Source organism: Cariama cristata, unplaced genomic scaffold, assembly GCF_000690535.1.
Source record: "Cariama cristata isolate BGI_N322 unplaced genomic scaffold, ASM69053v1 scaffold13585, whole genome shotgun sequence".
Taxonomy (NCBI): Eukaryota; Metazoa; Chordata; class Aves; order Cariamiformes; family Cariamidae; genus Cariama; species Cariama cristata.
In genome coordinates, this window is record NW_009619344.1 from 97497 (window position 1) to 109974 (window position 12478).

Here is a 12478-nt window from a genome sequence, read left to right on the forward strand (position 1 = left end):
CCTAACAAAAAAACACCAATAAAAAAACCTTTGGTTTTGGCAGCAGTTCACACTTCTCAACAGAGCAAGTTTAAGTATTAGGCTTCCCCACTTGCAAGGCAAAGGATCCTACATTGCTAGAGAAAAGTGACACCTTGATTCACTTGCCAAAGCACATAATACAGCTAATTACACTGTACGTCAGTGCCAGGCCCAGCTGAATCAGAAACTGGGGGAAATACATGCTTCACTGTCACTGTCTCAAAGACTGTTGTCAGCTAGCGTGTAATAGCGGATAAAAATAAAAGATTACCCATTTGTCAAACTGATTTCTTTCAAGAAAAAGCTATCCAGTCTAAATTAAGTAGAAACATGTAATTAAATACTGTGCAATCCATAGTAGTTTACAGTAAAAAAAACACCTTGAGAAATCCACATGACTTACAGCAATCCTCCTTAAGAGACTGCATAGCGTAGGGTACCCTCACAGAATAGGTTTACCTCCTTAATACTTTAAATAAAACTTTCAAATATGACTCAAAGATTGGGCAAGGTAGTACTCTCTTCTTCAATCTCTAGCCAAATAGCTCCCTTTCATTCTCTTCTCCTTCATATTTTCTGGAGCTAAAGTGGAATGAGATGATTCAGTATCACCCACTTTTACTGTAGACATTAGGAATATAGAGTTAACCCTAAAACTGATGTGAAACACATTAATTATACAAGACACTCACTGAAAAAAAATCTGAATCCCAGAAGAGTCAGCCACTGCAGCTATTAAGTATGGAGGACTTGCCAGAAGCAGAATGAAAAGGCAGCGAAGAGGAGTCTAATATCTACCTGCCTGTATCAAGATCTAAGGGTTATGAAGAGGGAATAGACCATATCTTTGAGGAACAAGGAAAATTTAGGACACAAATTTTTGGATAGGTAACTCTCAAAGGTATCAGGAAGATTTTTTTAACCATTGTGGAAGAAATCTTTCCACAAATACAGATCATTTTGGTTTCTTCTCCAACTAGGTTTTAATGGATATCGAGAGTCCTTGACTTATTTTATTTTTTTGGTTAATTTGCCAGTCCAAACTTAAGGAGCAAATAGGTGGAGGTGATACAATCGCAGAGAGGTGCCACTGTATATTACCAAGCTAATGCCTACAGAAAAGGGATCAGGCGTAGCCGAGTAGGCAAATTACTCCAGAAGAAAAATGAGACAGACAACAAATAGCAGAGGTACAAAAGCACAGACTACAACTAAGGGACAGAAGAAGCAAACAAAACCAACACAGATCCTCCCATACTGGACGACGGAAAGGAAAAGGTATAATGAAATCACAAAGGTTCAAATGCTTAGCAAGAGGGAAAAATATAGTCACACTAAAAATTAAAAAGGGGGGAGGTATAAGTTATAATTAAGTACAGAACACATCTATTTGATTGTAATAAGCTGCAGACACAATTGCTTGCAGATTATAGCTATACTTTGGCATAAATATTTCAGCTTTACTCTTAAAAGACTTATCTTTCACCACCAGTCTTGGAAAGTCTCTACAAATCATTAAGTTCACAGAGCCTCAGCAGTACAACAGATACAATACCGTGCACATTTTAACAAAAATGGAACAAAGAGAGATGAAGCAGGAAATTAAAGGCTTAACTGGAATCACAATTTGCTTCTTCATTCCCTGCCTGTGTTTCAGCTGTCAGTTCACAACATCTCTCCTACCGATCATCACTCAGAGATTCATACGCCTGAAGATTTTGATTACTTCCACATACATCCAAGCTCATTGTTTCTAGTTTAAAATCCAACCATTCTAATAAACATAACTTTTTGCAAATCAAAGATAGCAGGCAACATTTAAGCTAGCCCTAGCATATTCTAAGCATGTATTGTTTCTACACCAACGTGCTCTAAACATCTTGGAAGTGCTTTCCCTGTAAGTGAATTATTTACAACTGCAATGTCCTCTGACAACAGAAGTATAAAAGTTATTGTCATCATCAGTTCTAGAACTGTTTTTTATGAAAATCAGAGGTCCACCATATTGTGCAATGGGGAAAAAGGAAAACTATCCCAGATGGAAAAGATGAAATGCAAACAGTGCAGTACAGGAAAGACTACAGCACAAGTAAGGTTTAAAATATCCCCTAATACAATAGATTATGTTCAGGCATTCAGTCTATGTGTAACCTTATAAATAAACACATATTTTAAGAATGACAACATAGCTCCTCATAGGATGTTATTTGTTAATATATACTCACATATACTTCACTGTGATCAAAGCGCTTTTTCAGATTATTGATGAACGAATCTTCATTAAGTGGCTCTAAAAGAACCATATCTCCCACCCCTATCATGTTGTCTAAAAGTGACGTCTTGACCTCCATTTTGGCCATTTTCTCCTGCAAAGAAAGAAACAAGAATAAAACAAAGAGTGAAGTTAGCTCAAAATTATTCTAATTATTCACGGGCATTATCCAGTAACGCTATTTAAGGAACACAAGTTAAAAACCCGTCAAATGACACTGCTTTAAAATTATTTTCCCAAGGAACATTCTCAAAGTCATTCTGTCTACCCAGCTAGTCCACATAATTCCAAAAATTTAACTTCTAACAGTCAACAATGCTTTTTGCTCCACTATACATTAAATATGAAACTGCAAGAAACAGGAATGAAGATTCCAGTGGGCACCGCCATCCAGATTTTTTGGCCTACTTCAACACAGTGTTCAAGTGTACGCAAACCCAAGTTTTATCAAAAGCTTCACCAACATCTTCAGTGTATCAAATCAGGGTTTAAATATGCCAATACCCTAATTCGAATTTCTTTCTCACCCTTACCTACATTTCTCCAACTCTTAAATGGAAACCAACTAAGTGAACCCACTCAAAGACAAAAATCACGCTATTTTATCTTAATTCATGAACCTGTACTCTGGAGTGCCTATATTCCAGTGCAGTACTGGTCTTGGTTACATGAGGCTAACAAATTACTTCATTTCCTAACCAGATCCAATTAAGTTATGGATTTATTTGTAATTTTATTGCTCAAGGAAACATTTTTGTCAGACAGTAACAATCCAGTTGACAAGTGAAGACCTGCATTTATACAACTGGAGTGGCAAAAGGCAGAAGCTGGGCTTAAACAGGGGACCAGGATCAAACAAAGTAACCAAGTCTGATAAAGGAAGTAATTCAGACAAAGAAGTCAAGGTCAGGCCAAAACTCAACGCCTATTTGATCCTCCCAGCCTTTTATCCTTCCAATCCAAAAGCTACAGAAGATTAACTGAGCTCCTCAAGAACTCCAGGCACACAGTTACTACTTTCAGCTTTCACGATGAAACTCAAAATTGAATGTATTAGCAGTGGCGGCCAGCAAACGGGGAGCCAGAGGTGAGAGAACAACTTTACCAACAACACAAACCAAGAACCAGCTACTGCACAGCTACAGCTACACAAATCAACAGTCGAACTTCCCCAGTCTGCTGTTACCTCCTCAGCTGCAAAATGCCATCAGGTTGTCGTTGCTCCCTCATCACTGCAGTGTATTTTAATTCTCAGTATTTTTTCTTGTTTTTCAGAACACCTGTGAACAGCTATTACCTTACACAATCAGCATTAGCTTGCCACAGTAGCTATCCACCGGGTAACTAATTTAAAACAAGTAAAGACTTTTAACTCTTGCTTCTGTCCAAAGTCACTGCGTTACTACATGTTATTTGATTTTTTGAGCAGTGAGTGGCATTTGAGAGATATGAGATCAAAACTTAAGTCATGTTTGATGTTTTTCCAAATTCAACGAAGAGAAGCGTAGCTCCACAGGCAGCTAATGGAAGTGATACAACAAGATCCCCAAAACCTGAACCAAGCCTGGGAATTATTAGAAATTCACATGGAAATGCAAAAACACTGCTGAACTACGGTAACCAAGCAAAGCTGAGTCAACTCTGCTAAACAAACAAAAGAGCATTTATTTTAAACAAAAATATTGGATAAATATTTTTGTAGAGAAAGATACTTCAAAGTTCACCTCTCTGAATCACCAAAAAAGTTTTAAACATTCACAAAATCTTTTCAGAGGTATCGCTTCAACTTCTGCATCCCATTAAGACAAATTCTTTAAACTACCAGTCTTGTTTCAATGATCTAATTACTTCCCATACATCAGCTAATGCTCAAATAATTTTTGAAGCCTGAAAAAAGCCCTTCTGAAGCATGGAACTTATTAAATATTGGGTTTGTAGCCAAAAAAAAAAAAAGCCAGCAGAAAAATCCTAATATGGGCAATTTCAACCCAAAATTTAAGTTCTAAGTAGTATACCTCATCTACCATTGTGAAATTACATACTACCTACCACACTTCATGCGTCACTGCTTGGGAATTTCAAGATCAAGAGCAGCCAAACCCATCAAGTACGTTTATGTATTCCCAAGCTCAGAGGCACATTTTGCAGAAGAGGTACAAAAAGACACTGTATCTACTACTAAAAGCTGGATCAGAAAGTTGTATACAAATATTAATTTATCAATATATTTGAAAAGTTCCATTTTATGGCCAAAGATTAACTTTCAGCTTGTTTTTTTCCACAGTAATTTAACATCATACTATGGTTAAAATATTTCCATTAATATTAGAAACATAGGTGATGAAAAAAATTGGACGATATGCCTAGACATCCTGTTTAACATTGAATTCTCAAAATTGTTTGCAACAGGTTAGCCTTTACAAAATATTCACTAAAGATTACCTTATACACTGATGTATGATTAAAGACTATTCTGCCATACCAATGTTGTTAGCTCCCACTTTAGCAGAATCCAATCCTAATCTCTGCTCTGGTTTAGCTAACAACAAAAGAAAATCTGGCAAGCTTGTGGGATAATTTGGTTGCCTATCTGAGGTAGCAAGTGGGGGGAAAAAAAGCACTGTTAAGAAAGGCCAACAATGTTTAAACATATATTAAACAATTAGATTTAATTTAATCAATAACCAAATTTAATCTATTAGAAGAATTTAATAGAAGATCAACATATGCAGCACTTTCAAAATACCAAATACTAATTTTAAAAGCAGCTTTAAAAAAAAAGCTATTCAAAAATCAGCACACTATACAGACCCCAAAAAAAAAACAACACCAAACCCTTACTACATTGCAAGACTAAACTTCTGTCAAGATTTTTAGCAATACATCCCTAAGCTCAGAAACGCAATCCAAATCCATGTCCAAGTATTGACACCTGCCATATATTCAAAGATGCCTTGCAGCTGGAAATCTTTTCCTATCAGTGCTGGTGACAGCACGCTCACCACAATTTGGAGAACAGTACATAAAAGTAATCAGCTTCCAACTATACATGTATTCATGCACCTTTAAAAAGCTGAACGTTTCTCAAGAACCATTCTCAAGAACCAGAACTATGAGACAGACAGGACCAAAACACACTCCCAGCGCCTGAGAGATCAGTAATGACTGAAACCACAGCTGTGCTGGTGAGAAAGTAAACACCAGAGAACAGGAAATTAGGTTCAAGGAAAGACCCAGATGGGTTGTGTCCTGTAAAACAAGGACACGTTTAGTGATTTTCAAATGAAGATTGCTGAATGGGGGAAGATGGATGGAGGTACTGCTGCGAGGCTTTATTTGAACTGTGCTGTAATTTCAAACTGGAAATTCAATAAAAAATAATATAAATATATAAGTGGTACTCCCTTGATTTACCTAATATCTTGCTTTTGTGACTGCAACATCTTATTCTGTTGACATCAAGAAAAACAAGTCAAGAAAAACAAGTGCTGTATAAAGATTACAGCTACAAATTACTAATACAGCAACAAATTAGCTCAGCAAAAAACCCAAAATTCTTCTAACGCTTGCAGTCTGCAAATCACATTCTTTCTCAAATATTGTCTGCTGTCTCCCACACCCACTTACCACTTGAGTCTTCTCCCAAATTTACCCTTCTTATCCCTAAAGCAAACATTGACAGCATTTCAGAACATCTCCTTTCTCTCTAGTCATTTGTCAAATCCGTTCTTCCTCCGTTTGGTCTCATATTTAGGCCTTAATTCAACAGAGTGAGAATACTTTCAACACCTTTCCATTCTCAGAAAAATAAAAAAGATTATTCAGTAATCCTTCACAGCTTGATCTGTTTTATGTTGGACAACATGCTCGGGAGGAGAAGTGCCATGCATGCTACGTCTGTAAAATGCTTTTATCCTCATGCTCCCACATTACACAAAAGCCTTTTAAAACAGACTGTTGTATCTACTACTTGCAATGCCTGGGATTGCTGTCCAGCTAGGCCAGTTGAATCTAAGATCTTCTTGTCCCTCTTGGCTCCAAGGATGGCAAATTAAAAATTACACTATTCCACAGTCAGAACAGCATTATGATCAGCTGATCTGAAACAAGAGCTAATGAAAACTATAAATAGAAGATGATACAGAGAATAGGCAAAACCCCAAAAGCCTTGTACAATTAAGTTCACACATTCTCTGAGGGGGAAATGAAGTAATACCTCATTATCAGCAAACAGCATGTTACAGAATTGTCCAAGGTTTTCCATATCAGTGTCGTACAGTAAAACAGTAACAATTGTCAGCCGCTTCCTACAGATGTGCAGTCCTTTGCACACATTTGCATTTGCTGCACTGGAATTATCAATGGCTGCAGAGGCAGCTTGTTTTTCTTCTTTTGTGGCATTGTAGCAAAAGGACAATTTCCCTACCATCAAAATTGACACAATAGATGTACTCACATATGCTTCAAGCCCCAACTATTTAAAAAGCGCCTTTCGTTTCACTACCACCAACTCACTGTAGAAAATAACCACGTTTTTCTTTTATAAGAGTTAACAGGACAACCTGCAACATCAGTAATTCAATAGCGGAGTTCAAACTGATTTCATGTTCCAGGTCTGATGCTGAGTCCCCACCAGGCTGTAATTATGTTTGCCTACTCATTCCCTTTTTTCTCTGTCAGGGAGCAATCAGCCCACACAGAGCAGGGACACTGACAGGCCACTGCTGCAAAAGCAGCTAGGGACACGGTGTCATTACCTGAACAAAACAAAACCAAACCAAAAGGGACTACAGCCATCTTGTACTACTCAAGACAAGCCTAAGTACCAATTGAGCAAGAGGCAGCATTTAAATTCACCCTGTTCTGCTGCTCAACAAACCCTACGTATCTCTGGCCTCTGACTGATGCCCAGAAGGTGCAAGTTCATTGGAAATACCTTGTGCTGGTTCACCAGGTAAACTGAGGCAGACTCTGCAGCTGAACTCTTATAGTGCCCTTTCCACTCAAAGCTAGATTTCCTGACATCAGCACGTACGAAAAACATTGATACCATCCAAAGATAATCTCTGCTTTCCCTCCAGACTCCCTAACTTTTTAGCCTCTGGATGCTACAGGGGAGCACTGCACCCAGCATTTCCTATCTGCTGGCTGGCCGCTGTCTGCTAGGAACACCCGCACCCTCCTGCCCAGCTGTGAGTGCTCACAGATGTTGCTCTGTCACCATCAATGTGCTGAAGAAAAGAGCGTGCAGAAAACAGCGCAATGTTGCAGCCCCTGATTTCGTCCTGCAAGAAAATGGACTTGAGAAACCTGACAGATTGCAGGAAGGAATGTTAATAGATATCACAACAGCAGTAAAAGCATTTTTAAAGAACTAAAGTGCTTCCTCTTAACTCTCCATCTTTCCTTTTTGTTTGGCCAATGTCTGAATATCTTCTGAATTCCTTTTCCTCCCACAGTCCAAATGAACACATCAGTGTTTTCCAAACTGAAAAAGTTTATAATTTGGGGCTTTTGAATCAGCTAATGCTTCTCACATCTTACCTACCAAGCAAGAGCTATTATTTGAAAGCCTTGTACAACTTCTCTTTATTTTCTGTAGGCATTGAACATTATGCATGTGTACCAGATTCCTTGAGTACTTAACAGCCAGCTCCAGTGAATCACAAAAGTAAAATGTGGCATTACAGGGTATATTTGTATTAGAGCTGCAGAAATGTTTGCATTCAGCATCAGCTAAATGGGAACAGCTCTTTAGCAACATCAGATTAGAACGGAGTTGCGCGCCAGTGACTGCAATTTAGATGACAGATTTGCCCGGCAAAATTCCATAGGAGGTACAAACGCTCCGCTGGCTAGGAGCAAACGCCACGCATTTACCTAAAGATTGGGTAATTTTCAAGAAAGAAACAGGCCACTTAAAAGTACTGCTGAACAAACAGCTGCAACCATGTGAAGCAATACCATCTTTTAGTAGTTTAACAACAGATGCTTAACTGCAGTTTAGAAAAACTGATAGTGTAATAATTAGACTTCATTAGGACATGTACAAAATGTTTGCTAGGACATTACCTCCTGTTGACATAAACAGTGGCTGAAACTTTCTTCATTAACAGGACTCAGCTCCTTTATAAATGCAGAGGGGAGACGTTTGGTTGTTGCTGGAGTTCTTCAGAGTTTGGGGGGGGGTATTATTGGGGTTTTTTGTTTTGTTGGGGGTTTGGGGTGGGTTTTTTATTTTTACATCAGCTTGGTTACAACCTACATTAAGTAGTAATTAGTTGTCATTAATCCCCCAAAAGTGACAGACATGCCTCTTTCGCGCCTCTGTTCACATCCTTCATGATGAGACTACGCACCACTCTCGTATCACGTAAAAGGTGCACAGCACCTCACCACAAAACCAAAATAATCTGAGCTATGTATGCAGAAGATACAGCTTTGCCCTCCTTCTCTTCCCTAATAAGACCAATTCATGAGCCTGGGGGAAGGAGTGAGGGGCTGTGTTTGCATTTCTCTAAGGCTACTTTCTGTTACTTTTGCATACTAGTTTGAATAACATTAGCATGGATACTACCTGCTGTAGGAGACCGTAGGGTATATCTATTCTACTATTTCTACTTTATACTCCCAGCGGTACAGGTTTTCAAATTACTTCTAATAACTCTTTTGCAACCACAACACAATAATTGCCACCAGTAATTGCACTCAGGGGTTGATGCATTTCCTAAGTCAACTTGCATCCTTGCTTTAACTCATCTGGGTCGGTCATACAGTCATGTTAGGTTTTGGGAAAAGGATTTGGGTCCTTGAACATTGCTAAGACACCCTTCTTTAGCACCTGCTAAAATACAGTCTTTAAAATCATCAAAAGATGTTTGGTACTCCATTTTTACCCTGCAAAAGTTCCTTTACATTTTGGATCATATTGACAGGCTTCAAAGTTTATAGGTGTGGAATAGCCTTTTCTGTAAATGGTTATTCTGGAGCCTGATTTTTTTTTTTCCCTTTTTTTTGTTGTTTTAATGACTTCTGTTTAATGGGGAGAACATCTTGGGCATTTTCAATGCAGCTGGAAATAGGTGTTCACCAACAAGGCTGTTTCCAGTCCAAAATTCTGGTTAAATTCCCACTGACTTCAGCAGAAAGGATCCATGGTCATTTCTTACATTTAGGCTTTTCTTAGTCATTGCTTAACCGCGGGAGTTTTATAATCATTCCAGGTCCACATCTACAGAAAGGGATAAAATATTCAGCAACAAAGGTGGTCTCTTTTTGGCACGTACCTTGCTAAGATTATCTTGAATCTTTTTCAAAATAAGGCACAAATGTGACTGAAAAATCAAAAATTGTCAAAGGTCCTGCCTTCTTCCTCTAAGCCAAAGACGAGATTTCAGACTGCCAGTGTTCTTCAGACGTGATTTTTTAAAAGTTGTCAGTACAGAATAAGAGCACAAAGAAAACAGCCTCATTCTTAAAAAAAAAAAAAACAAAAACAAAAACAAAAAAACACACAAACACACACAGAAAAATTAGCTTTTACTATTGGATATCCAAACTTAACTAAGCAGGGAGTGACCTTTTAAACTGATTACCTTCATCTTTCAAGCTGCCGCTTACATTTTCTGCCAATTTTTTGGGATCCTACCCAATCCAAAGGTTACGTTTGCATAACTGTTGCAGAACAGGGGCACAAAAACCAAGGTAGCACTTATTTATTTTGGGGGATCTTCTTTGTTTGTTGTGTGTCACACACCAGTAAGCTTGCTACCACACCAGAGTTTGCGTTTCAAAGATCCTCCAGTAGCAGATCCTCATAAAATACTACTTAAAAACAACCAGCCCTCACAAAGTCAAAACATTTCTTTCAACTGAGGTTTCACTCCTCTGGGAGTGATCCAGCAATCAACTGTAATCTAGATCTTTCATTTATACATTTATTATAATAGGATTTTTACTTTCCCTTCCACACAAGTATGTGGGCAGAGAGCAAGCCTTGCTCTCCTCCAGTCAGCACAGGAACCACACATCCCTGATACAGGTAAAAGAAATCTGCTCATGGCAGGGCAACTGAAGTGAACATCAATTTATATCATGTCAGTAGGGTGGGTATTAAGAGATGTCTTAATACGACAGGGTTAAAATACCAGAGTACACACTAACCTTTTCCTCAAATGCTTGTGTGCATTGCCTGTTAAGCAGTCAGTGATAAGCCTTGAAGATATGCAGAATATGAAATAACAGAACAGGTAATGCTGCAGCTTCACTCAGCTGTCAACAACAGAAGGAAAAGCAGTCACAGAAAATCACCAGGCAGTCACTGAACCAGACTTAAAACTGGGCACAGATGAACACAAAGCTAATCAGGAGTTTCACGAAATCCAGATCCTAGAAGAGGCGTTGGTGCCTCTATCTACCCACCATCAAGCCACCCAAGATACCTGAGCATACCCGTAACTCCTAGAGCAGCTGGCAGCCACCACTGCACTCATGGAGTTACCCACAGAGCAAGGCCCAAGTTTCCATACACCCACATTCTCTTCCAAGCAGTAAAAGTCTGGCTAAAGTAAAAATTTGCATGGTTGAAAGCACTGTGTATTTCCACACCATTCACCTTGCTTTTCCATTTAAAACAGAAGGAAAAGAAGTCACCCAAACACCACCCCAGAGATCTTATTCTTGCCCGTTGCAATTTCCTCCTCCTGGAAACCTCACTGACAGGCTCCTTGTAATATTTATACAAAATATTTGGAATGTTTTTAGCCTAGTATTTTATAAAAATAAGACAAATCACGCTAGCTGTACATGTCTCGATCTACCCATCTACTCTCTCATACATGCCTAATGTTGAATTTCATTCAAAGGACAGAGGAGTAAAGGACCACAGAACAGATAATTTTCCATGTGTTTGCAAAAGCAAGGAGAAGAGATCCGAGTATAAGCGTCCCATCAGAGACATGGGTTGCAAGAAGAACAATCAGCTTACTAAGTACCACACAGCCATTGCAGAAGAATGGCTCCACTAAATTCTCTAGCTGCCAAGAACTTCAAATGGAAACTATTGCTTCTTTGCAAGTCAATCCATCAGAAGAGAAAAACCTGCAGGAAGTCACTCGATTAGTCGCTTTTCTCCCAGGACTGGCTGTCAGGGAAACAGAACAGTGCAAGGTTTCACCCTACCATTTGCCATCACTGTCTATTCTGCACATCAATTTCTCTTCAGTAAAAGACTGCTATTTTTAAGGGGGGGTGGGGGTGGTAAAAAAATTTGGATGCAAGTGTTGCAGGAAGAGGAAGCAATGTTTGCCCAAATCCAAGCTAAAACAGCATCTATTTAATGGCAGACGAGGCTTAGATAAATTACATGTACTGTTTAGACATGTTTGCTTGTCTCAAGTGTTGAACTGCATCCACAGTTTTGTCATTTTCATACTCAACAGTTGTTTTCAGTAGAACACCTGAAATCACAGGACAAAAGTAATCCATTTTTAAATCAAGGTATCTCCAGCTATTCCTGTGTATCTCTTATCAAGGGCTATCTTGGACAATGGGAGCAGTTCAAGAAGCTGCATTTCAACACACAAGAATCACTCCTGTCCAGATGCCCATGAAGTTAGAAGCCAGCAGTCAGCATTTTTATTAACGCCTAGCATGATAAACAAAGGCACTTCCAAATGAAATGTAACACTTTGCAGATTTAGAGAGGGACACCTTCTTAAAACACCGAAAGAAAGCACCTCCCTCTGACAGAAGGAAAACACCCAGTCTCACAGCAGACAAACTCAATGTGTACTCACAGGTACTGAGTTTTCCCTCTCTTTGTTTCAGTGAGAACCATCATCTGGCAGTTTTAGGAAGCAAAAAGATCTATCGACATGAGACACAAGCAAGCTTCCCCGTGTCAGAAATCTGTTACGAGGCACAAGCCGCTCCAGCTCTACTCTTGCTTGCCAAAAGATTTTCCAGGGTTTCTCCTGGAGTGAACTTTGTTTTAATACAGCCTTTCACTCTTTGATCACTGAAGGTAATCTCCAGAGCCCATTTAGCTCCCGCAGCCTGACAGTCTGTGAACTGAACAATGGCAATAGTAGCTATATCTGTTCTGCATGTTTGAGACCTGTGCCAAAACCACTGTATCATACAATCATGACTACCATACTGCACTACTCCAGAATGCAATTTTTC

At 39.0% G+C, this 12478-nt stretch overlaps 1 protein-coding gene across 2 annotated transcripts in view; it reads right to left on the reverse strand.

Annotated features, from left to right (window-relative positions):
• The window catches only part of MYO1B (myosin IB), a 94839-nt gene extending 92458 nt beyond the window's left edge, over window positions 1-2381 (reverse strand). For both annotated transcript variants that reach the window (XM_009701228.1, XM_009701226.1), the window contains exon 1: window positions 2247-2381. In XM_009701228.1, coding sequence (XP_009699530.1) covers window positions 2247-2381 — 135 coding nt within the window. The remainder of the gene's footprint in view (window positions 1-2246) is intronic.
• Between the last annotated feature and the right edge of the window lie 10097 nt (window positions 2382-12478).